Source organism: Trichechus manatus, unplaced genomic scaffold, assembly GCF_000243295.1.
Source record: "Trichechus manatus latirostris isolate Lorelei unplaced genomic scaffold, TriManLat1.0 scaffold00047, whole genome shotgun sequence".
NCBI classification, from domain to species: domain Eukaryota; kingdom Metazoa; phylum Chordata; class Mammalia; order Sirenia; family Trichechidae; genus Trichechus; species Trichechus manatus.
In genome coordinates, this window is record NW_004443983.1 from 5,428,662 (window position 1) to 5,452,367 (window position 23,706).

Sequence of the window (23,706 nt, forward strand, 5' to 3'; positions counted from 1 at the left end):
CTGCTCAGAGGCAGGATGAGAAGGCAGGAAGGGACAGGAGCTGGTTGGATGGACACAGGAAACCCGAGGTGGAAAGGGGGAGTGTGCTATCACATTATAGGGATTGCAACTAGTGTCACATAACGTGTATAAATTTTTGCATTAAAAATTAACTTGAGCTGTAAACTTTCACCTGAACACAATAAAGAAAGAAACAGATCCCTCACAGTGGACTCTACATCTTAAAGCACAGTCTTGGTTGCACACGAAATTTTTAAACTAAAATGTCACTGAGAAGCTTTCTGTGTGGCTGTCTGCATTCTGCATTATTTCTGCGAACTTTTTCAGTGTCTTACCCTGACTGTACATTTCTAATAACTTGGAATATTCTGTGCCATGTAAAGGGAGACTAAAAAAAAAAAAAAAAAATACTTTGTCACTGAATTGTCCCACACCAGCAGTGAGGAAAGCTTCTTTGTAGGCAGTGTGTGTACATATGTGGGTGTCTTCTATCAAGTACTACACTTTTCAGGAGGAAATTAAAATCTGGGTAATGAGCTTATAAACTCTATACATACTTAACAGATATCTCAATATAATAATGTTGCTCATGTTTCTCTGGAGCACTTCATTTGACCCGGTCACATAACTCACCCCCAAATTTGGTAGTAACGTAATTGTTTTCCAGTCTTTGCAGCATCAGTACTGGGAGCATGTCTAGGTCAACTTCATGACTATCATAAATCTCCTCACAGCAGTGGGAGAACTTCCTCTAGCCTTCTGGACAGGAGAAATCTAGGTCTCTAGCAAGCTTATTGCAGAGTACCAGACTTTTATTCTCCTCATGCAAATCTCCTGCTCTATGAATGATCAGTGACTTCAGGATATCCTACCCAGAGAGATGTGCTATTCCCTAATGGAATTACCAGTGAATTTAGCTAAAGCAGTTTGAAAACCACTCTTGTACAATTTGAGGTTTACAATGGTTTTGTTTGTTTTAAGAATTCAGTTGGTAGTGTGCAAATAAAGTGATGCAGCAAGAGAAAAACCATGTAATCCATTAATTCATTCAGCCAATATTTCTTGAGCATCCCAATATATTCATAGGACTACTCACATCAGCATGTAATAGAGTGAGAGGCTTGACTGCAAAGTAGAGCACATGGTCTGGGATGCATGCGTCACCACTTTCTCTAATCATTTGGAAAATTACTGAGTTCCTCTGCCAAAGCATCACCACTTTCCTGGATGGTGAAGGATGCTGAAGCTTCCAATGATGAAGTGTTAGAGCAGCCTGTTTCTGAGGACAGTTTTTGGCTTTGTCCATAGGTAGTCTTGTTGAACCTGCAGGAAAAATCAGAAATGTTGACTGGAAATAGAGCATAAAGGAAATCTAGCAATCTCAGAAGCAAGGAGATATGGGCAAAGATCTTGGGAAATCACAGAGCTCCATGCTTGAAAGAAAATCTACATTTCTTATAGATGAGAAAAACTTTATTGTTGACTTATCCGTAAACAATTCAGGTGGGATGCATTGTGTTCTTTATAAATCAATTTAAAAAATAACTGCAACTGTTCAATTTACTATCAACTCCCTTCCCCTATTTTCCTTTACCTAGACTTCTTTGAAGAAAAAAAATATTAAAAAATCAAGTCATTTAAAAAATGAGATTCTCAGATTCTCAATAAAAGATGCTAAAAATGACTGAACTCTGGTTTCACTAAGGGAACATTATTACATATTCATTAGCTTTCCTGCCTTGGAAATTAAAACAGTCTCTCTAATCTTGTAGCATCCTCTTCCTTATAGAGCTGACCTGCTTCACCTTTCTTGCCTTTGCTGTTTCTTTTGAAATAAAAAATAACAGCTTTCCATTTGAAACAAATAAAATAGGCTATGAAAACTGCATCACTTGGACTTGGAATGTAGGCTTCCGTGTCAGCTAATACAACCTTATACTCCAGATAGAAGAACTGCAAAAAGATTCAAGTGTGTGTGTGTGGTGGGAGAGGAGGGCAATGATAAAAATCCTTTAAATTCTCCAAAATTATAAATGCCATTAAGCTTTACTATAAAATCTTTCAAATTAATGTGGTCCTAATTTTAGCATTAAATGAGGCTGGTCTATTGAGTAGAACTATTTGCATAATTATGGCAAAAATCTAAGTTTTAGGGAAGCAAAACTGACTGATGTGAAACTTAAATTCTAATTCCTGAGCAGCTCCTGCCTAATGAGCCTGAACAAGTCAGACCTGTCCCAGCCTTCTTCTTCAACAGTGGAAAAGGGGATTATATAAAGACTTTGGGGGAAATTTACAACATACACTTATGTTTCTCAAACTTTTCCTTCAAAGTAGTCACATGGGGCAAAGGGGAGGGGGAATGAATGTATGCTCCCAGCAGCTCTGAGGGTTTAGACTGAAGTTGCAGGCTGTAAGCACAAAGTTTCTTTGAAGTTTCCCATTTTCTCTTTAACATTCACGTGTATTTTAAACTATATGCCATAAAATATTCATCTTTCTTTAAAAATAAAAATGCTTTAAATTACTGGCCAATTAAAACTATGTTGCCTCCATATTACTTAGGCTATAGGCTAAACTACCGTACTAAAGACTCCAAATATAGTTGTTCAATGTTTTATTTTTCATCCAACGGTCGCGAGACTGCATTTTACAGCATGAAGGCAGTACTGCTCCATGAGGACATTCAGGGACTCTCCTTCCTTCCATTTTCCTCCCTCCCCCTCATTATCCTTGTCTGCTCAGTCAGAGCAGACTCAGCTTCAAATATGAATTTCAGTCACAAAAAGGGGAAAATAAAAGTGGAGGTGAATATCACTTCCACATACATTTTATTGGTGGTAACTTAGTCACATGACTGCAGCAGCTGCAAAGGAGGCTGGAAAACAGCATTTCTAATTGGGTGGTCATGTGCCTAGCAAAAACTAAAGTAAAAGGGATGCTGTGGAAATATATGCCACATACATCTTGTGGCTTCACATATCCCCCACAAACTGCTCTCTTCCTCTAGGGATGTCCTAGTTTAAGAAGCATGGTGTAAGTCAGAGTCAGCAAACTTTTTCTGTAAAGGACCTGGATGTAAATATTCTAGGTTTTGTGGGCCATGTCTCTCTTGTAACTACTCAGCTCTGCTGCTACAGTGTGAAGGCAGCCATAGGTAGTATGTAAAAGAATGAGCATGGCTGTTGTTTATCTGTTGCACTGTAACAAATTATCACGAACTTAGAAAAAACAACATACATTTATTTTCTCATAATTACCATAGGAGTTTGCGAACGGCTTTGCAGGGTCTTGTGCTTAGGGTCTGATGTGGCAACAATCAAGGTGTCAGCTGGACTGTATTCTCATCTGGAGGCCCCACTGGGAAATAATCCACTTTCAAGCTCTTTCAGGTTGTTTGCAGAATTTATTTCCTTGTGGCTGTAGGGCTGAGGGTCTCCAGTTTTTGCTGGCTGTTGGTTGCCCTCAGCTCCTAGAGGTCAGCTGCAGTGCCTTGCCACGCGGTCCTTACTATAGCCTCTTTCATAACATGGCAGTTTGCTTCCTCAAAGCCAATGAGGGAGAACGTCTCTAGTGACTTTGTTAGCAAGACAGAATCTTACATAATGTAACATCCCATCACTTTTGCCATATTCTATTGGTTAGAAGCAAGTCATAGGTTCTGCCCAGACTCAAGAGGGGAGGATTATACATGGGTATGAATACTAGAAGGCAGGGATGATTGGGAGTCACCTTAGGGTCTGTCCACCAGCTGTGTTCCAATAAAACTTTATTTACATAAACAAGTTGTGAGCAGGGTTTGGCCCACAGGCTGTACTTTCTGACCCCTGGCATTAAGAATAAAGTGTAGAAGGCATTATTTAACGTAAGAATAAATAAAAATTCACTGAGTAGAGAGAGTTAGAGAAAAAGTTAAGAGAAAATTTCTCAGGACCAGAAGGACCATGTGGAACTACACTCACAGAAAATTTTTTTTTTTTTTTAATCCTGGTCCCATAATACACCTATTACATTGTCAATAAAAAATTAGGAGTGGGATAGATAGGCATTATGTTTGAATCTAGTGGTAATATGGAGTTGTTATTGGAATTCCAAATAAATTTGAAGTGAAAGGGCTTCATACCAAGCTTTCTGCTATTTTTTTTTATTGTTGTTTAAAATATATACAGCAAAACATACACTATGTAATGGTTTCTACAAGCTTTCTGCAATTTTGCTTTAATTCAAACCTCACCAGGCAGTTTCAACAGAAAGTCTGGTCATTTTCTTAGTGACTATGAAAATAACAGCTAACATTATGTGACTATTACAAATCAAAATTTATGCTAAATGTTTAACATGAATTATCTCATTTAATCTTCATAAAACCTCTGTGTTATTTAGATTATTATTCCTATTACAAAGCCAAGTAAACTAAGCTTTACCAAATTAAGTAGCTTGCTCAACACACACACTAAAAAGTAGTGGAACTATGATATGGCTCTTGCCCTGTTCTGAGGGTCTAGATCATTAATATTTTGAACCAAAATGGGAAGCCTTTGAAGGATTTTAAGCAGGGAGATGGTATAATTAATGACATGATTAGTGTTTTAAAAATATTAGCTTTGTGTGAAGACTGAAGTGGAAGGGGGCTAGAGTGTAAGCAGGGTAACTCAAGGCAAAGATGGTGGTGACTTGGACAGGGTAGTGCTCTGGAGATGTATTTGAAATATATTCGGGTGGTAGAATTGACAGGGCATGGTGAGAGAATGGCTCCTTGTCTGCCTCTAATTGTAGGGCACTTCTCTATCCCTCTTGTTCACTACACTCCAGCCATTCTGATCTTCTTTTGGTTCCTGAAACGCACTAAGCCTTCTCCAGCCTCTGGATGTTGTATGGGCTGTTCTCTCTGCCACGAATGCTTTTTGCCCTATCCTTCTATTGCTTCATTCTAACTCATCCTAGGACTCAGCTCAAATCTGACTTTCTCAGGGAATCCATCCTTGATGCCCCAGTCTAAGTTTGGTTCCATCATGGTGACCCCATGTGTGCAGAGTACAGAAGCAAATTATTTTTTTGTCTCATATTTATCACAATTTATTATAATTTGCTTTTTTTTTTTTAAATTGACTGTCTAGACATTACACTTCAACAGGCCAAAGGAACTATGTTTATTTTGTTCATCCTTGTTAACAAGGTGCCAAGCAAACATAGTTTTTGGCAACACAAGCAATCAGTAAATATTTGTTGAGGAAATAAATGTCTGACTTCAAAGCCCTTAAATACTTTGCTGTACTTACCTCTCATATCTGCTATTTAGATTTCCTCTTCAACCCTTCTGGAGTCATCAACATGACATATTCTAAGTCATTAGTGATGTTCCAGTCTCCAAATAGTTCTCACTCTGCACTCTTCCCAAACCCGAATCTCAGGTTAAAAATAATGTTGAGGCTGAAGTGTACAGCAGGAGGTGGGGGCTGATAATGGTTGCTTGAGGCAGGTAAATTCTCATTCATTGCTGGTGGAAGTAAAAACTGACACGATCCTTTGGGGAAATAATTTAGCAATACGCATGAAAGACCTTGAAACAAATGTAAAATTTAAAAAAATACACAAAGTTATGTGGGGGGTGTGTGTGTGTTTACATAAGAAGATGTCTGAAAAGATATAAGCCAAAATATTTGTAGTAGCTAGGTAGGTTCTTTTGGGAAGTGGGATGGCAGAAAAGAACAGCTTTTCTTTTTATTTTTACAATGGGAAATTATTTTTATAATAAAAATAAAAATTTCAAAGATCAAAATAGAAAGTAAATATTCATACTTTTGACACAGTAATCCCACTTACAAAAACCTATATCAAAATATTATAAAAACAAATCAAAGTATGAAATTATATTTATGGCATTACCCCAATTTGTTAAAAAAAGAAAAAAAGGAAGAAAAGAGAAAACAAAGAAGATATATAACAGAAAACAAAAAAACAAACAACTGCAATAAAATCTACCAAAATGTCATTAATGGCCATTTCTGGATAACAGGACTCCATAATTTCATGTTACTTCTTTATTATTTTTCTGGGTACTTCCTAATTAAACATAATCACATGATATTTTGTAATCAGAGAATTCCAAATATTATTTTTAATAAGTAAAAAAAAGAGTATGTTGATTCCTGTTACTAACAAGTAGTTGTATTTCTATTCAATCCTCATGTCAGACTCATAGAAGACATAAATTTATTTGCTAAGATAATAGGATCCAGTCCCTGCTAATCTCCACCCCCATCTTATTTTTATGAAAAAGTAACATGCATTTAATACTCTCTGGGAATATCATATTTTATTTGACTTGAGATCAGAACAATGATGATGCCTTAAGGAATAACACAATCTGCAATTAAATATATTTCAGGAATAATTAGGTTGTTAGTTGAAATTAGACTTTATACTTGTCCTTTCTTCAATACGTTTGAGTCAGACCTTCTTGAACTAGGCTAGTGGAAAAAAACTATTTACCACCAGTGGCATCACTAGGGGGATGCGGGGGGTGCAGACTGCACTGGGTAACACTGTCAAAGGGGGTAACACCAAAATAACTGTCTATAAAATTTTTGTATAGTGCTTCAGTAAAAATTTATTTTTTATAAAAATATCCTTGTAGTTATTTATAATAACAAAAACATTTTTTGTAAGCTCAGCTTACATGTATTGATATAGCTACAAGGCTAAAACTCTATTGCTAATTTACTTTTTGTACCTTTTAATGCCCTTTGGTCAGAGCTGTCATTATTACCCAATTACAATGATGCTTTGAATCACATGGTTCTGTCTGCACACGCTGTTGTTTTCCTTGCTGCTAGTGTTTTAACAGTCACTGACTCTGTCAAATTTTCTGGTGTTTTAGCTACAATATTGTGGTAATTAGTATTTGTGAACCTATATCAATAACTTTTTTGAGAATGAAGTAATAATTAAAGGAAAAGAAGGAGTGATGTATGGAAATTACGATTTACGAGCAGTGTTAGTACAAAAAACATTACTAAAGATTCTGTATGGTCTGGTACAGGAAGAGGTCCATGGGGCAGGGGGAGAGGGGGTCTGACTCCTTGAGTTACTGCACTGGGTGACACCAACCCTAGTGACACCACTACTTATCACATTTCTGCTTAGGTTTAGATATACTCTTAAAGAAGCCCTGGTAGCGCAGTGCGTTAAGAGCTCGGCTGCTAACCACAAGGTCAGCAGTTCAAATCCAGCAGCTGCTCCTTGGAAACCCTATGGGGCACTTCTGCTCTGTCCTATAGGGTTGCTATGAGTTGGAATAAACTTGACAACAACAGGTTTGGTTTTTAGTTTATACTCTTAAAAAGTATAAAAGCGGTTCTTTCAGGAAGAGTAGAATGAGCTACTTTTAGAAAACTTCATTTCTAACGAGCATATTTAATTTACATCCCTATACTGGGAGTTAAGTCTGGCCATTAAACCAACAAAAACTTCTACCTATCCATATGGTCACTGTCAGGAAGGCCGAGCAAATTCAATGTGAATGGTATACGTTTATATATACATAAAGAATATTTACCAAAATGTTCATTGTTGCTGTTGTTAGGTGCTGTCGAGTTGGCTCTGGCTCACAGTGACCCTACGGGACAGAGTAGAACTGCCCCATAGGGTTTCCAAGGAGCAACTGGTGGATTTGAACTGCCGACCTTTTGGTTAGCAGCTGAGCTCTTAACCACTATGCCACCAGGGTCCAAACATACATATAAGCATAGATTCCACAAATTGAACATTTATTTGGGAGATATTTAACATGCTATTACCCATATACCTTATATATAAGGAATGTGAATCCATTTCAATGGCTGTTTAATTACAGGGCATTTCTAAAAACAAAGTTCTACATTTGAAGCACGTCATTCTGAATCAATTTCTCTCTCTCTCTGGAAACAGTTTAGGACAGATACTTCATTCATAAAAAAAATCAACTGATACTGTAAGATTCTTGTGAACTTCAATTTAACCAGTCTTAAAACATAAAAATTTTATTGAGTGAAACCAGTGAATGTATTTACAGAAAAAGAATGTAAAGGGTTATCTGTTTAGAAACTTCAAGAATGTCCATTTAGCACTCATGATAACTTTTTATTCATGATCTGAATGTCTCCCACACAATCAAGTGAATCATTATTAATTTGCACTATAAAGATAAGCACACAAAAAGCTAGACTGTTATTAAATCATTAAACTCAGAGAAAAAGTTAAAATGGACAGAAAAACTCACGCTGAAATCAAATGATTAAATACTCTTAGCTCTATTTTAAATTTACTTCCTATATTATTTTGCAAGCAAACTATACTCATTATATTCAAGGAAAAATATCATAATGTACTTGATTGCACGTGGCTGGCTGCTTTTTTACTTTTTACTAATTACTGAAATTCTATATTTTGCTAAGGTACACATTATACCTTGTATCCATGGACTCAACTTGATAACATATGGTGTCATCAAGCATGTAAAAATTCAACGGGTCAGGCAATAAAGCAACAAAACCAAAGTAAAAACAACATGGTATTCACTTTTATTTCTCGTAAAACTGTCCTCAAAAATTGCTGCTAGCTCACGGAACTAGAAAAAGCATATTAGAATCTCAGTATTCTTTAACAATGATCTCCCTTGGCTGTTATTTGTCTATAAAGCAATAAGCAATGTAATTTACAGGAAGCAAGCCACCGAATCCTTTAAAAAACACAACCTGGCAATCTGTCTTCAATGCAAAATAGTCAGGTGGCAGGAACGTGATGGAGAAACCAGTCTTCGAAAACATCAGGTAAGGGAATCCAGCTGTGCTTGTATGGTCTCTAGCTATTAACAAAGACAAAGACAGAAAGCTGGTGAAGGGAGAGAAATTCATATGAAATGCTGTTTAGAAACATGCAAACAGAAGGGAAAGAATGGGATTGGTAACTATGTATATTCAGTTCATTCACATGGCAATAAAAATATAACTTTGAATATTTTTCCTTTTATGTGAAGATACTAGAATTCATGCTTGCAATTTAAGTTTTCACATTTGTAAAGAAGGAAGTTTTCCAAATACTATTGTTTTAAATACACCCAGCTGTTTCATTTTAAGTTACATTACATGGTAAGATTTTAAAAGTGGTAGAGGAGGGTAGATTGTACTGGATTATGAAATACGTATAACATAAAATAGGCTCAAGAGAAACCTTTAAAGGCCTGGCATCTTCCTTTCCATCTTTCTCTTTACCCTTGGGCCCAGAAATTAAAGTATTTAATGCTGCTCATATCTAAAATGTCAGATTGGCCAGGTATCACATAGTTCATTACTTAATGCTTTACATGAAAGCCACAATCCTATTGCTTTAATTAAAGCCACTTCCATTTTCTTCTTGCTTTAGTTTGTTAGATTTTCTTCACCTCAGTTATGCTTCCTACTGTAAAACATAAGATGTTTATAAGAGAAGTTTAAAGAACTTAGCTTCTTAATAGGACATTTAAAAATAAGAATTTATAACATAAAAGAAACATTATGAAAGAACTCACATATCAGAAAATTATTTTTAAAATACAGACCTTGTTATAGAAATCAAACAACTCCTTGTGACTGAATTCCATAAGAACTTTCCGCAGGCTCTGCAAGAAACAAAGAAAAAAAAGAAAAAAAATTTAGTCACATAGAATTTACACTGCATTGTTTTCTCTCTAGCTAGCATCAGAATATGCCATAATGTTACTTTCTGAGTTGTTTCAAAGCTTACCTGCTCTCCTCAACTTCAATATTCCTAGAACTCACAATGCACTTAATAACGCTCCACGTTAGCAGAAGATTTCAACTCTACAGGGACATCTGTTCTTTAAGTTGACTCCACAAAGGTTAATAAAATATATGCCAGCAAGAGAGTGATTTCATTATCTACTTTTTCCAAGATGAGATAATACATGAGATTATATTTCATCTTTCTCAGCAGTCTTTTGAAATCTAGTAAATACCATTACACAAAGACACTGGAGGCAGCATATCTGATTGAACTCATCCAGCCATTAATGCCTCACATCAGCACAGCTACTGTCTCCAAGCATTAATCTAACAGTTATGATCTTAACATGTTGAGATTGTTACCTTCTTTAATGTACAGACTCAGCAGAAGTTAACAACACAACAGCTTCAAAGCCGGGAATTAAACATTCTCCATCTTTTCACCTCACATTTGTTACAGAAATCTTTATGGATGCTACAGATGGTGAGTAAGATTGTGTATGTACGTATGGTGGTGGTGCAACAATTAAGCGCTCAGCTGCTAACCAAAAGATTGGTGGTTTAAACTACCCAGAGGCTCTGGGGCGATCTACTTCTGTAAAAATTACAGCCAAGAAAAACCCTATGGGGCAGTTCTACTCTGTCCTGTGGCATTGCTATGAGTTGGAATCAACTCTATGGCACCCAACAACAACATAATAAAGTGCAACAGTAAACCAAACCAAACCAAACCAAACATGCTTTTGGTTGACCCTGTAAACTGAGAAAACACCAAACTAGTTGCTGAAGATTGCTCAAACATATTAATTTTGTTCAAGGTCCCTTTGGGGAAGTAAAAGGTAATGAAGAGAGAATGCCAAGAATGTGCCAACTGCTCTGACCTTGCTGTCAGTACTCACATGACATGAAATGGGCACTGTGAACTGAAGAAGTGAAAAGGTGCTGCAAATCAGGCACTGATTCATGCACTTAATTGCTTGTGATCATTTCTAACATACTATTAATTCTATTCTCAGTTTCTACATTCATTTATTTTGCATGTTTGATCCATTTTAATGATTTCTGTTTTTCTTTACAAAGCCAACATTCCAAAGCAAGTTATCTCTGCTAACTCCAGGGGGGTCAATGGGGACTATGTTCAGGTATGGCACATCCCTCTGCATGAAGTCTAAGCACACAGGGTCAAATTCCACATTTCATTTTCTCTTACAGGCCCACCTAAGTACTTAAGCTTAAAAATTAGTGCAGAAAGAGCAAACAGATAAAAACAAGTGAGGAAGCATAACTGCTTTTAATTCTTTAGGAATGACATAAAATTATGATGTTTTCAAACTGTATTAGAAAAATTAGTTGCCTAATTGGCATTTACCATTAACCTCAAAAAGTTTAACCGGTGTCATCTAGTAGTATTATACTTCTTCCCAACAGTTAAAGGGGATAATAGGCCTAGGTTTACCCCCAAGTTCTGGGGTTGTGTGCTGTCGAGTCAATTCTGACTCATAGCGACCCTAAGGACAGAGTAAAACTGCCCCATAGTGTTTCCTAGGCTATAATCTTTACAAGAACAGATCACCAGGTCTTTTCCACTGCAGAGCGGCTGGTGAGTTCAAACTGCTGATCTTTTGGTTAGCAGCCAAGCACTTAACCACCGGGCCTCCAGGACTCCTTTGGTGTATATGTTGTTATTAGGTGCCATCAAGTAGATTTCAACTCGCAGTGATCCCACGTGACAGAGTAGAACTGCCCCATGGGGTTTCCTAGGCTGTAATTTTTACAGGAGCAGATCACCAGGTCTTTACCCCTGCTGAGTGGGTGGTGGGTTCAAACCACTGATCTTTCAAGTGCTTAACTATTGTGCCACCAGGGCTCCTTTATATCTCCAAGGATGAAGGCCACCGTACTTAGGGTGAAACTAGGTTCTTTACCCCACAGAGATATGTACATATACACTACGTGTGTGTGTGTGTGTGTCTGTGTGTGTGTGTGTGTGTGTGTGTATGTGTAATTTAAGTGTCATGTTTTACTGGACTACTTAGCCCAAGAAGGAAAAAAGCTGATACCCGAGATAAAACACACAAAGAACTTAAACGGTCACTATGAGTTGGAACTGACTCACTGGCACCTAACAACAACCACAATAAGCATAATTATTAGATGCTATTATCATTGTCCTTTCCCAGTCAACCCACAATGACTTGGAGACCATGGAGAACGTGGGAGAGCTGTTTCATGTCTATGTGTAAAGAGTATATCCTCAGAATCTGAGAATTTATGTTTATTCAGAGGCCAATGTATACTGAAACGTGTTACCTTTCTTATTCCATTTATTGCTCTACTACTTTCACTCTCTCTCCCCTACAGTAGTTCTCTTAAGGAAGAAAGAATACACACAGATGTAGCAGGTAACATAGGGAAGCACTAATATCTTATTGTGAAATGTTTTATCAGTTACTCTGTTCTTGGACAGGAGAGACCAAGAAAAAGGGAGGTGAAGGCTAATAAAAATTCCCTCTTGAGAATTTTGCAATACTATTAGACTGTTAGGTTACTAATATCATATGTATGAATCAATTATGTATGTTAAAATTGTTTTCCCTTTAAAAATGACTCTGTACACATGAGAAGAGAAAAATATGGTTAGCAAGAAAAAAATTCAGTGGAATAGAGAGACCATGAGCACAGAAGCTGAAATCAGGCAGATCTGGGTACAAATCTTAGCTGTACCACTTTCCAGAATGAGAGTAGATTATATAATATCTACAAATGTCATATCTCACTTGTAAAATGGCCTATATCATGAAATTGTTATATGAAATAACATGTGTGAAACATTTAGCATACTGCCTGGCATATCTGTAACTTCTCAGTAATTGCTGGCCAGTGAGTTTAATTGGTATCCATTTTGATTAACCAGTTTCTCACTGGTTTGCTGGCCTCCTCCCTCAGAGGACTGCTGACTTTTCACCTCACTAGTAAAGCTGATAGTGCTCTGCCTTGAATTACGACTTCCTTTATCTTAAGAATAACAACACAAAACTAGTCATATCTTCATTCACTTTGTAATTGTTTGCTAGTGCTAAGAACAGCAAGAAGATGTGACGATTCGCTTAAATTTTATTCCAGCATTTGCATTCTTCAGACTTCAGTCAATAGGGAGCCTCAAAAATTAAGTCAATAATAACATTTTATAAAGTTAATTATGAAAATCAACTGACTTGACAGCTTAGCAATTACAGTAAAAACTGCAAAAGCCAGAACCTGTATAAGGTAGAAACCTGTCAGAGAAGGAAAACTCAAATATTTTCCACTAAAATGAGTGATAGAAGAGTGGTGAGACTGCCCCCTGTCAAAGGCGAAAAACTTACAAGACTCGGAAAAAAAAGGCAGTCCTGTCAAGTTTCGGCTGTCACAGGTTTCACTGTATTACTTAAATAACAATGTCACTCTTTTTTGAGACTTTAAGAATTCAAGAAAACTAACTCTTAAAAATAAAACAACAGTGAAATAAGAAAAAGAACTCCATGACATTTAAAAAGACTATTTATAAAATACTTCTGTTTTCACTGTGTAGAAATAATAACCTTATCAAACCACTATTTAATGCTTCACTACTCTAAATGAGTATTTTAAAGTTCAAATTGTCATTTAACATTTTCCCGTCATGTAAATTCCTGGCTTAAAAATCAAACAATGTGGCTGATATGACTGGAGAAAAGAGATTAAAAATCTCAGGTCTCTTAACTATTGAGAAAGTTTCTTTCCCCTCTAAGTTACTAATTCCCTCAGCTACGACATCTTCTGCCATCTCAATAAAAGGGAAAATTAACCTCTTGACCTTCAATGTAACTACTCTAAAAGGAATATTACTACTGAGGCAACTTCCTTCAGGATAGTTGGGTAAGAAATAAAGATTAACTAAACTACTTACAATCTCACCACCTACATTCCTCTTAGTTCATACAAATAAAGAATTCAAACATTCTAAATCTCCTTTAGATTTGAATTTATTGCCCCCTCCCCCTACAACCTATTTTCAGTAGCCATTCACAAACTTTTCATTACCACAGGGACTATTGTAAACAGGAGCTTGAGGGGAAAAGTGGAATTCAGGAGAAGATTATTTTTAAACTTTCCAAAATTTGAATTCTTAGTATGATTTTTTTTTTAAGAAGCTCTACCTTAATAATGTCTTTTAAGTCTTTGATCTGCAGTCAAATGCTAATCGGTATTAACAAAACAAATTAACTATAAACTACGTATAAAATTGGGTCAAATCTAATACAAATTCAAACATTACCTCTTCGGTTAAATGGTATAAGGGTCAAAAAATGCTCCATAAGGAAGTCTAGATATTATCACTTACTTCTGAAGATCTTTCAAAAAATAGCTAGGACCTTAGAATTACCTTTCTGAACAGTCCAGAGTTCACTTATAGGCCTCTGCTCTGGATTCATTCTTCCAGTAGCAAACTGAAAGCAATGTGCACACCCCTAGGCCGAGGGTAGCTATTTTATGGAAGTGTACAAATGGAGCTTGCATGTGTAGATATGCACAGGAGGACCATTGGTACCAGAGAGAGAAGACGGTAAAAAGGAAAGGGGGCTGGCATAAAACTATAGATGTAAGTTAGCAAAATGTATCCTCATCTTGTCAACCATATACCATAACTATCTTCAACTTGAACTACATAATTCTAATCATTCAGTGAAACAAAGGTATATACTTCTAAATATATGCATATATTTTCTTCATACACATACACACACATTTAGATGATACTGTTCCTTGCTTTTTTAAAAGTCAAGCATTTAGAAAAAAAGTTATGACAACACTATATCCCCAATCTTCCAGGAATCAGATACAATGGGTATTTTCTTACAATGTAAACTAGATTTTAAGTTCAAAGATTTGAAAGAAACTGATCTGGCTGATAATTCTACAAGAGGGTCTGTATTATCTTCCAAAGAAATATAATGACTAGATAAGTAACTCAAATTATTTCTGGGATGGCTTTGTGTTGCTTGTTTGTTTAACAGGAGTTATCAATGAATACAGAATAATAATCCAGGACAACTCATGGGAAGTATTTATCAGATTCTGTAAAAAAGAAGTAATTTGATGACAGATCAAGATATTGCTATACATATTCTTCCACACAAATGAAGAATTTTTTAAAACATAAAAATGAATTCGGTAAATAAGGTTTATGTTTTGTTAGAGGTAGACAGGGTGGTTGTTTTTGTAGCAGAGGTAATGGATTTTGTACTGAGTTAATCCATACTATTGCATGGTCCCTCTTGAAACAAAAGTACCTATATGTAAGATGTTGTAAGATGTTTTGAAAGCTATTGCAAACGACACCTGCTCATGTGACAATAAAGTAGAACATCATTTTTCTTAGTCTTTTATTCTTGGTTCTACACAGTCTTACCTAATCTAACTTACTAGGTTTTATTTGTCTTTTTAAAAAAAAATTATTTTTGTTGTTGAGAATATATACAGAGAGAACATACACCAATTCAACAATTTCTATATATACAATTTAGTGACAAAGATTACATTCTTCAAGTTGTGCAGAAGTTCTCACCCTCATTTTCCAAGTTCCTCCTCCCCCGTTAACATAATGCCCCCTAAGGTTCCTATCTAATCTTTCAAGTTGCTGTTGTCAATTTGATCCCGTATAGAGAGATCTGAAAAGAGCACGATGCTCAAGGCAGATATTGTTTACTAGTTAAGCTAAATTATTGTTTGGTTATGGTGCTGGCGAAGAATATTGAATATACCATGTACTGCCAGACGAACGAACAAATCTGTCTTGGAAGAAGTACAGCCAGAATGCTCCCTAGAAGCAGGATGGTGAGACTGTCTCACATACTTTGGACAGGAGGGGCCAGTCCATAGAGAAGGACATCATGCTTGGTAAAGTAGAGGGTCAGAGAAAAAGAGGAAGACCCTCAACAAGATGGATTGATACAGTGGTTGCAACAATGTGCTCAAGCATAACAATGATTGTGAGGATGGTGCAGGACCACACAGTGTTTTGTTCTGTTTTACATAGGTTTGGTATGAGTCGGAATCAACAGCACCTAACAACAACAACATTGTTTGGTTTTAAGAAGACTTCAGGAGATATTTTTGGTTTAAAGAGAAGCTTAGGGCAATAGTTTCAGGGGTTCATTCTCCATGGCTCCAGAAAGTCTGGAGTCTGTGAGTATCTGAAATTCTGTTCTGCATTTCCCCCCTTCTGACCAGGATTCTTTTATGTGATCTTTGATCAAAATGTTCAGTTACGGTAGCTGGGCACCATCCAGTTCTTCTGGTCTCATGACAAAGGAGGCAGTTGTTCATGCAGGCATTAGCCACACATCCATATCCCCCTCCTGTTCCTGACTCTCCTTCTTCCTCTGTTGCTCCAGGCAAAGAGAGACCAATTGTTGTACTTTGGATGGTCGCTTGCAAGCTTTTAAGACCCCAGATACTACACAATGAAGTAGGAGGTAGAACAGAAGCACTGAACATGTTATAACGTCAATTTACTGGGATATCCCATCAAACCATGGCCCTAAACCTCCAAACCAGGGAGCCAAATCCCAAGAGGTGTTTAGTTACACATAAGCAGCCTCAGCAGCTACTCTGTTTTTGTTTGGTTTTTGTCATTGTTATAAGTATATTTATCACAGAACTTTTGCCAATTCAACTTTTTACAGGTGTACAACTTACTGACAGCCATTACATTAATCGGCTGTGCAACCCTACCCTTAATCAGTGCGATTTTTCCATCTCTCTAAACCTAACCTCCCGCCCCTGGTAACCACTAAGAAACTCTGATCTCTATACATTTGCCTGTTCTTATCTTTTTATATAAATGAGTTCATACAGTGTTTGTCCTTTTGTGATAACTTTCTAGTTTTACTTCCCACAAGACCCACCAATACTCTCTGCTCCAACCAAACTGGTGTACTCACTTGTCTCCCAAGTACCCCACATTTTCCTGCCTCTGTTTTACCTCAAAAGAAAAAAAACAAAAACAAAACCTGTTGCCATTGAGTCGATTCCAACTCATAGCAACCCTATTGGACAGAGTAGAACTGCCCCATAGGGTTTCCAAGGAGCGCCTGGTGGATTCGAACTGCAAACCTTTTGGTTAGCAGCTGCAGCTCTTAACCACTACGCCACCAGGGTCTCTGTTTTTTAGGTGATTTGTAGTTCTAAACGGAAAAGGTAAAACAAAACAAAAAGCTTCTAAAAGAAAATATAGACGAATAACTCCATGACCTCAAGGTATAGAAAGACATCTTAAAAGGGCATAAAAAGTACTAACTATAAAGGAAAGGACTGATAAATGAAAATACTTCAAAATTCCCAACTTCCATTCATCAAAATACACCATTAAAAGAGTGAAAAGGCTAGCCACAAAGACTCCTATCCAGAATGCATGAAGAATTCCTATAAATCTCTGCTGAAAGAGATTAAAGAAAAATAAATGGAAAGATATTCCATGTTCAGGGATTGGAAGACTTAATATTGATAAGATGTCAATACTACCCAAAGTGATCTATAGATACAACACAATCCCAATCAAAATTCCAACAGCCTTCTTTACAGAAATACAAAAACCAATCCTCACCTTTATACGGAATGGCAAGGAGCCCCGAATAGCAATGTTCAAAGAGAAGAACAAAGTAGGAGGGCTCACATTTCCTAATTTTAAAACATATTATAAAGGCTACTGTAATCAAAACAGCCTGGTACTCGGAGGTAGAACAAAACCACTAAACATGTTATCAGGCCAATTAACTGGGATGTCCCATGAACCATGACCCTAAACCTCCAAACCAAGGAATCAAATCCCATGAGGTTACACATAAATAGCCTCAGCAACTATTTTTTTTGTCATTGTTGTAAATATATCTATAACAGAACTTTTGCCAATTCAACTTTTTACAGGTGTACAACTTATTGACAGCACTAAAGCTAAATGAAACATCTTGCATGGGTTTCACAAACAATGTTGAATGTCAGAAGGCAGACACAGAAGAACACATACTGATTGATTTCATTTATATGGAGATTAAAAAACAAAAACTAAAAACAAAGGTTTAGAGACAAATACTTAGTCGATAAAACTATAAAGAAAAACAATGATGATATTACCAGAAATGTCAGAATAATGATCACCTTTGAGTGAATGGAGAGAAGAGGAAGCGATGGGGAGGAGGCACAACAGAGACTCTGAGGTGCTGGCAATAATTTATTTATTGACCTGGGAGGTGGGTAAAAGATATTGTCTTTGTGATAAATCATTATGCTCTTTTTTATACATGTGTTACATTTCCCTAATAAAATAGCAATAAAATAAAAATAAAAAATGATGGTACTGTTATGTGTTACATTCATTCATTTTTATTCAATAAATATTAATGTCTATCAGGCCTGTTCTAGGCACTGGATATACAGCAATGAGCAACAGAGACAAAAATCACCTATATTCTAGTTGAAGGAGACAAACAACAAACAAGTTGTGTAATATCAAATAATACATTATTATTATCACATAACTTATTTATACATGTAGAAATGTTTGCTTGTGACAAGTCCTAAGAAGAAAAATAAAGCAAGGATAGGAAGAGTCAATGTCAGGAGGTGTGACATCTGAGTTAAGACTTAAAAGAGGTGAGGAAACAAACATGGAAGATAACTGAAAGAAAAGCATCTAAGAACAGGGTTATATGTTTGCAATAAATATGCTTTTTTCTGCATGCCTTACTGTCAGGAACTGTGCTGATTATTCTATCTGATATCCCCACTGAGCTAGCACAGTTTCACAAAGTAAGTTCATTTGTTCATTCATTCACTAAGTTCATTCATTCATTCAGCACATAGTTATAGAAACCCTACTCTGAATCATGCATTTTGATAGGTATTTGGGACATGGGTAGTCCTGGCCTTCAGGCACTCAGAGTCTGGAGTTTGGAATGATGGTAGGGAACTAATGATTACCAGACTATAATTAAAATTGTCTTAAAAGCCACAAGGGAAAAAAAATACAGAATGTTACTTTATTCCAAAAAGGGGTAATATTTAAAGTATAACATGGGTAAATTTAGTCAGATGAACGGAGGAATGGAGCAGAGGGAAGGAGAGGGATTTTAGAGCAAACAAAATTCCAAGCAGAGGTAAGAGAATGAATAAAGACTCTGAGGTGAAAACGAGCTTGGTCCTTTTGATAGACAAGGGAAAGACCAGTGTGGATGGTGCATGGTAAGGGTGGAGGGTGGAGAAGAAAAATGTTTAACAGGAAGGGAGCAATATAAAGAATGGCTCCTCTGAAAACATTCTCCAGAGGCAGCCCTTTTCAGCACCATTTAAGAAAACATGCTGACATAATAGTAGTTAAGGTTTTGATGAAAAGATGATAGAGGATGCAGAATGAAAGCAAGACCATGAGGCATACAGAGAAGTTACTCAGAGTAGTACATTTTGTATGCTTATTCCTCCATCAGCCATCAGTTTAGGCCTCCATTCTGGGATGGATAGAAGAGTTCTCTATTCTAAGAGCAATAGAAAGCCACTGGAGAGTTTTAAGTATAGAGTGATATAATTATATTTACACATTTACAATTACATGTACATATTTAACAATTCACTTTGGCTTTTATTTGGAAAAGGATTAGAACTGGTCAAATTGGATATGAAAAAACAGGAGTTTAGGCAAGAATAGAGTTTAGGCATTACTTTAGGCAAGAGTTAAGTAGTAGGTTTGATCTAATGTGATGCAACAATAGAAAAAAGTGAAAAATTTTGAGATACGCTTTAGAGGTAGAAAAGAGACAGCCAGCACTTGGTGACTGATTTGAGTCGGGGTAGAGAGGAAGGGTGAAGGAAGGAGGAGAAGGAATCAAGAATAACTCCTAAGTTTCTATCAAGAGCAACTGTATGGATTCAACTGAGATTGAAAACATCAGAGAAGCAGATTTGAAGAAGGGGATAATCAAAAGTACTGTTTCAGGCACAGTTTGGTATGTCTGTGAGAGAGCTCTGAAAATATATGAAATAGGTCTAGAAAGCCAGAAAAGTGATTCATGAAAGAGATATACATTTGGGAGTCACTAATATACTGATGATATTTAAAACCAAAAAAGTGGATGAAACTGCCCAGGAAAAGAGTGCAGCATGAGAGGAGAGGACAGCCTGGGGCTAAGTCCTAAGGAACTCTAATAGGGAAGGAAGGTGTTCAATAAATGTTGATTATAATCAGGTTCACAAATGTTCTCAGCATGGTATTTTGAACTGTATGGTGGAAATTTATTACATGAATCAAAATACTTCTGTAAGTTAATATACAGGCAATAAAACTGGGTGGCTTATTCTTAAATATGACTTCAATCTTCCATTTTCCAGTAAAGCCCATTAGAGTCACTAATATTGTTAACTAAAGATACACAGACTGGAAGATTTACTCTCTTTCTTCTGCCTTATACGTAAAAGATAACAACCAAGAACCCACTTAGAAAATTCATTACTTATATTATCTAAGCTGGCCTCGTATTAATACCAAACTTCCTGCTGATCCGAAAACACTGCAAAATGAAAATGCAAGTGCAAAGATTAACATTCTGCCGATTTCTTAAAAAAGAAGAAGGAAGTTTTTGTCCACCTCTTCATTTTTATTTTTAATTTGTAATTCTGTCTACAAGTGCCTGGATAACGTTGCACATACCCATTAGTAAATTCCCATAGAAACAGAATTTGGTAAGGTCTTTTGAGAGGTCTGACTTGATGGAAGCTGACACTGTCCTCTGCTTTCCCATTAATCAGGAATTTTCCAAGAAAGAAATGCATTATTAACCTCTTCACAAATTATCCAAACAGAAGTATCCTCTAAATAATACAGATGCTGACTGGATAAGAACTGAACCAAATTTACATAGCTTAGCTTTTAAACTTAAGTTGGATATCAAAATTAGAAATGATACAATTATTCTTTCACTTAGGAAATCAGGAGGTAGAGGATTCTAGTAAAAGAAAAACTAATCTCTCTTGTACAAGCTGAATCTAAAAATACCTTCCTAGTTATTTGTAAAGGAATTTCTTTCCTTTTTGGTTGTAGAAATGAAGTGCAGAGATAAGAATTTAAATAATATTTCAAGTCCTGCTGAATGAGATTATAAAACAAAAATCATTAGGCACCCTTTACTAAATAACTACATCTATAGATTATATTATCTGTAACTATACATATAGTTATGTGTTGTTAGGTGCCGTAGAGTCGGTTCCGACTCTTAGCAACCCTATGTACAACAGAATGAAACACTCCCTGGTCCTGCGCCATCCTCACAATCGTTGTTATGCTTAAGCCCATTGTTACAACCATTGTGTCATGTATAGTTACAGATAATTATAAATATATTTCATTATCTCTATTATTATTTGTTGACTATCTTCACCGTTTTTGTTCAAAAAACTAGGGATATAATTTCAGCTTCCATCATAGATTAGAAAAGACATGAAACTATACTCAGCTGTACAAGCTTTAGCCATTTCTGTCACCCGTAGTATTCAGTAATTCAATAAACATTGAAAGAGTATGAGATACTGTGCTAAGGGCTCATGATACAAAGATGAGTAAGTCATGGAGAGGAGTACACTCCGGACGAAAGAATAGCCCTTCTCTATGTAGGAGGCTGCCGTTTACAACTTAGCTTTCAACAATGGCAAGAATGTAGGACAGTAAGGGAGGAAGGGACCCTCTGCCTACCTTTCAGATCCATGGAATCAATCCTGGCAATGAAATGGGTAATATATGTTAAAACCAGCTCTGATTCGAAGGGTGTCAGCATGAGAAGATGTAGGCAAAAGCATTCTAGACAGAGGTAAAAAACAAATTTCCACTTTTCTGCGAGGCAGCTTTACTAAAGGATAGCTGTTGAAAGACACAGCTATATATGCAAATTAAACTGTTAAACTGAGGTAGTTAAGAGAACCACAAAATGTCACTAAGAGTTTCAACAGAAACCTAGTTCAACCCACTTATTTAATAGGTAAGGAAACTGGTGCCTGCAAAGATGAAATAACTCACATAAAGTACAAGAATAAGACTAGTCACTGTTCTTTCCACTGCATTATTGTGGTAACACAACACAAAATAACATTTGCGTATGACTATCAAGATAACTTATGGAAAAATTTCCTCCCATGAATTTGCATGGTTACCTCTGTTCTTTTGCTTTAGATAGAAATAGGTCAAAGCTATACTGAGGGTAAATATTTTGATAAATATGGCTGATGAGGTACCAAGTGGTCAAATAATAAGTATAATGTGAGGTGTAAGTCTTCAACTGCTCAAAAATATTCAGAAAAAAATATAACCAAATCTCTTTGCCTTGGTTACATTAAACAAAACAAAAAAACTGCCACTGTGAAAATTTTACAAAAGTTAACATACAACCATAGCCAAGTTTAAAATTCTAATTCCAAACAAACAAACAACATTAGGCCAGTGAATATACCACACCATACAGAAATAGGGCAAGAGAAATCACTTTAACTTGAATACGGAGCTAGCTGACTTTTGTTGTTCCTTGAAGCCTTGTGATTCCAAAAGCTCTTCATTAAAACATGGCCCAGTTCAGCAGCCTCCAAAAACTTACAGGAATGGCCCTGTTCTCTGAAGAGAACAACAGACAAACTGAAAATCCTGAACTTATATCAAAGTTAAATAAAAGCTACAAAAGGACAACTGCAACAAATACATGAAACATAAGCCACAAAAGGCATTTTCCCTAGGTTTAATCAACTAAATTATAACTTTTCTTTTACCAGTCTTTGAAAAGTAAATAGTGTGACAAAATGCTTATTATCCATTTAAAAACACAAGCAGTATATAAACAGCAAAAGCAAATTCCAAGCTAATGGCATGCAAAATTTCCAAAATCTGGCCCACGATTCCTTCTACAGCCTCATTTTCCAGCACCCTCTTAATGCACTGCATGCTCCAGTAGTACTGAAGTACCAGTAGTGTACCATATACTGCCCTTGGGGGTCTTTGTTCATGCTGTTCCCTGTGTTCTCCCAGCAGTGCTTCCAACTGCATTCATACATGCACACACACACCCACCAGTCATTTCATTTTGGTTTTAAGGTTCAGTTCAGTTGTCACCAAAGCACCCTATGCATATCACTATCATTGCCCTTACCTACTACACTATATGGAATTACATCAGATGTAGCACAGACAGTAGGCTCCTCAAAGGCTGAGGCTATCTATGTTTCACTTTCTTTATTATAGCCCAATAGCCTAGTATGGTCCCTGATCATAGTACTTAATACATCTTTATTCAGCTTAATTTTAAGACAAGGAGGATATTAAATTTAAATATCCTTTTCTCTGGCTTTTTTCCCCTATAGAGAAAAAAGTACTATATATGGAGAACATCATAATAAGTGGATTTTTTCTACCTGATGACAATATTTTCCAATTATACTACAGTATTTGACCTCATTGATGATGGTAATCTTGTAGCTCTCATAACTCGTTTACTCAGAAAATATGTTTTAGGCTAAATAGTACAGCAATTAAACCCTAAATACTGATTCCCTAGTCAGCTTGAAAAATGGCTTCTCACACTTGAAGGACCTGCCCCCCTCATCCTCCAAACTGATAAAAACAGAAAATTTGAGGTTTTATACATATTTAGTGAAAAAACACAACAGTTTCAGCTGTCAACATGACAACAAATCATTTTTTGGTCAGAAACCTTTATTCAATATAACTATCGTATAAGAGTATGCGTATAAGAGTACGCATGAAATATTTCCACGAAAATGTTTAATCAGAGGTATTACCTATTTTGGTGATTAGGACTTTAATCCTTATCCATATATGCCTTTTTCATTATGGCTAAAACATTAGCTTGCTCCTGTGTAGACAAAATAATATGTTTGG

The 23,706-nt window shown here is 36.3% G+C and overlaps 1 protein-coding gene across 7 annotated transcripts in view; it reads right to left on the minus strand.

Moving 5' to 3' along the window:
• Positions 1-7,744: 7,744 nt before the first annotated feature.
• Positions 7,745-23,706, minus strand: part of COMMD10 (COMM domain containing 10) — a 216,060-nt gene continuing 200,098 nt past the window's right edge. For 3 of the 7 annotated variants that reach the window (XM_004376972.2, XM_023731948.1, XM_023731949.1), the window contains exons 6-7: positions 9,578-9,637; positions 7,748-8,845 (exon numbers count right to left, since the gene is read on the minus strand). In XM_004376972.2, coding sequence (XP_004377029.1) covers positions 8,807-8,845; positions 9,578-9,637 — 99 coding nt within the window. In that variant the 3' untranslated portion in view covers positions 7,748-8,806. Of the gene's footprint in view, positions 8,846-8,888; positions 9,638-23,606; positions 23,681-23,706 lie in introns of those variants that run through there. The other 4 variants (XM_023731945.1, XM_023731947.1, XM_023731944.1 and 1 more) reach the window with 4 other exon arrangements.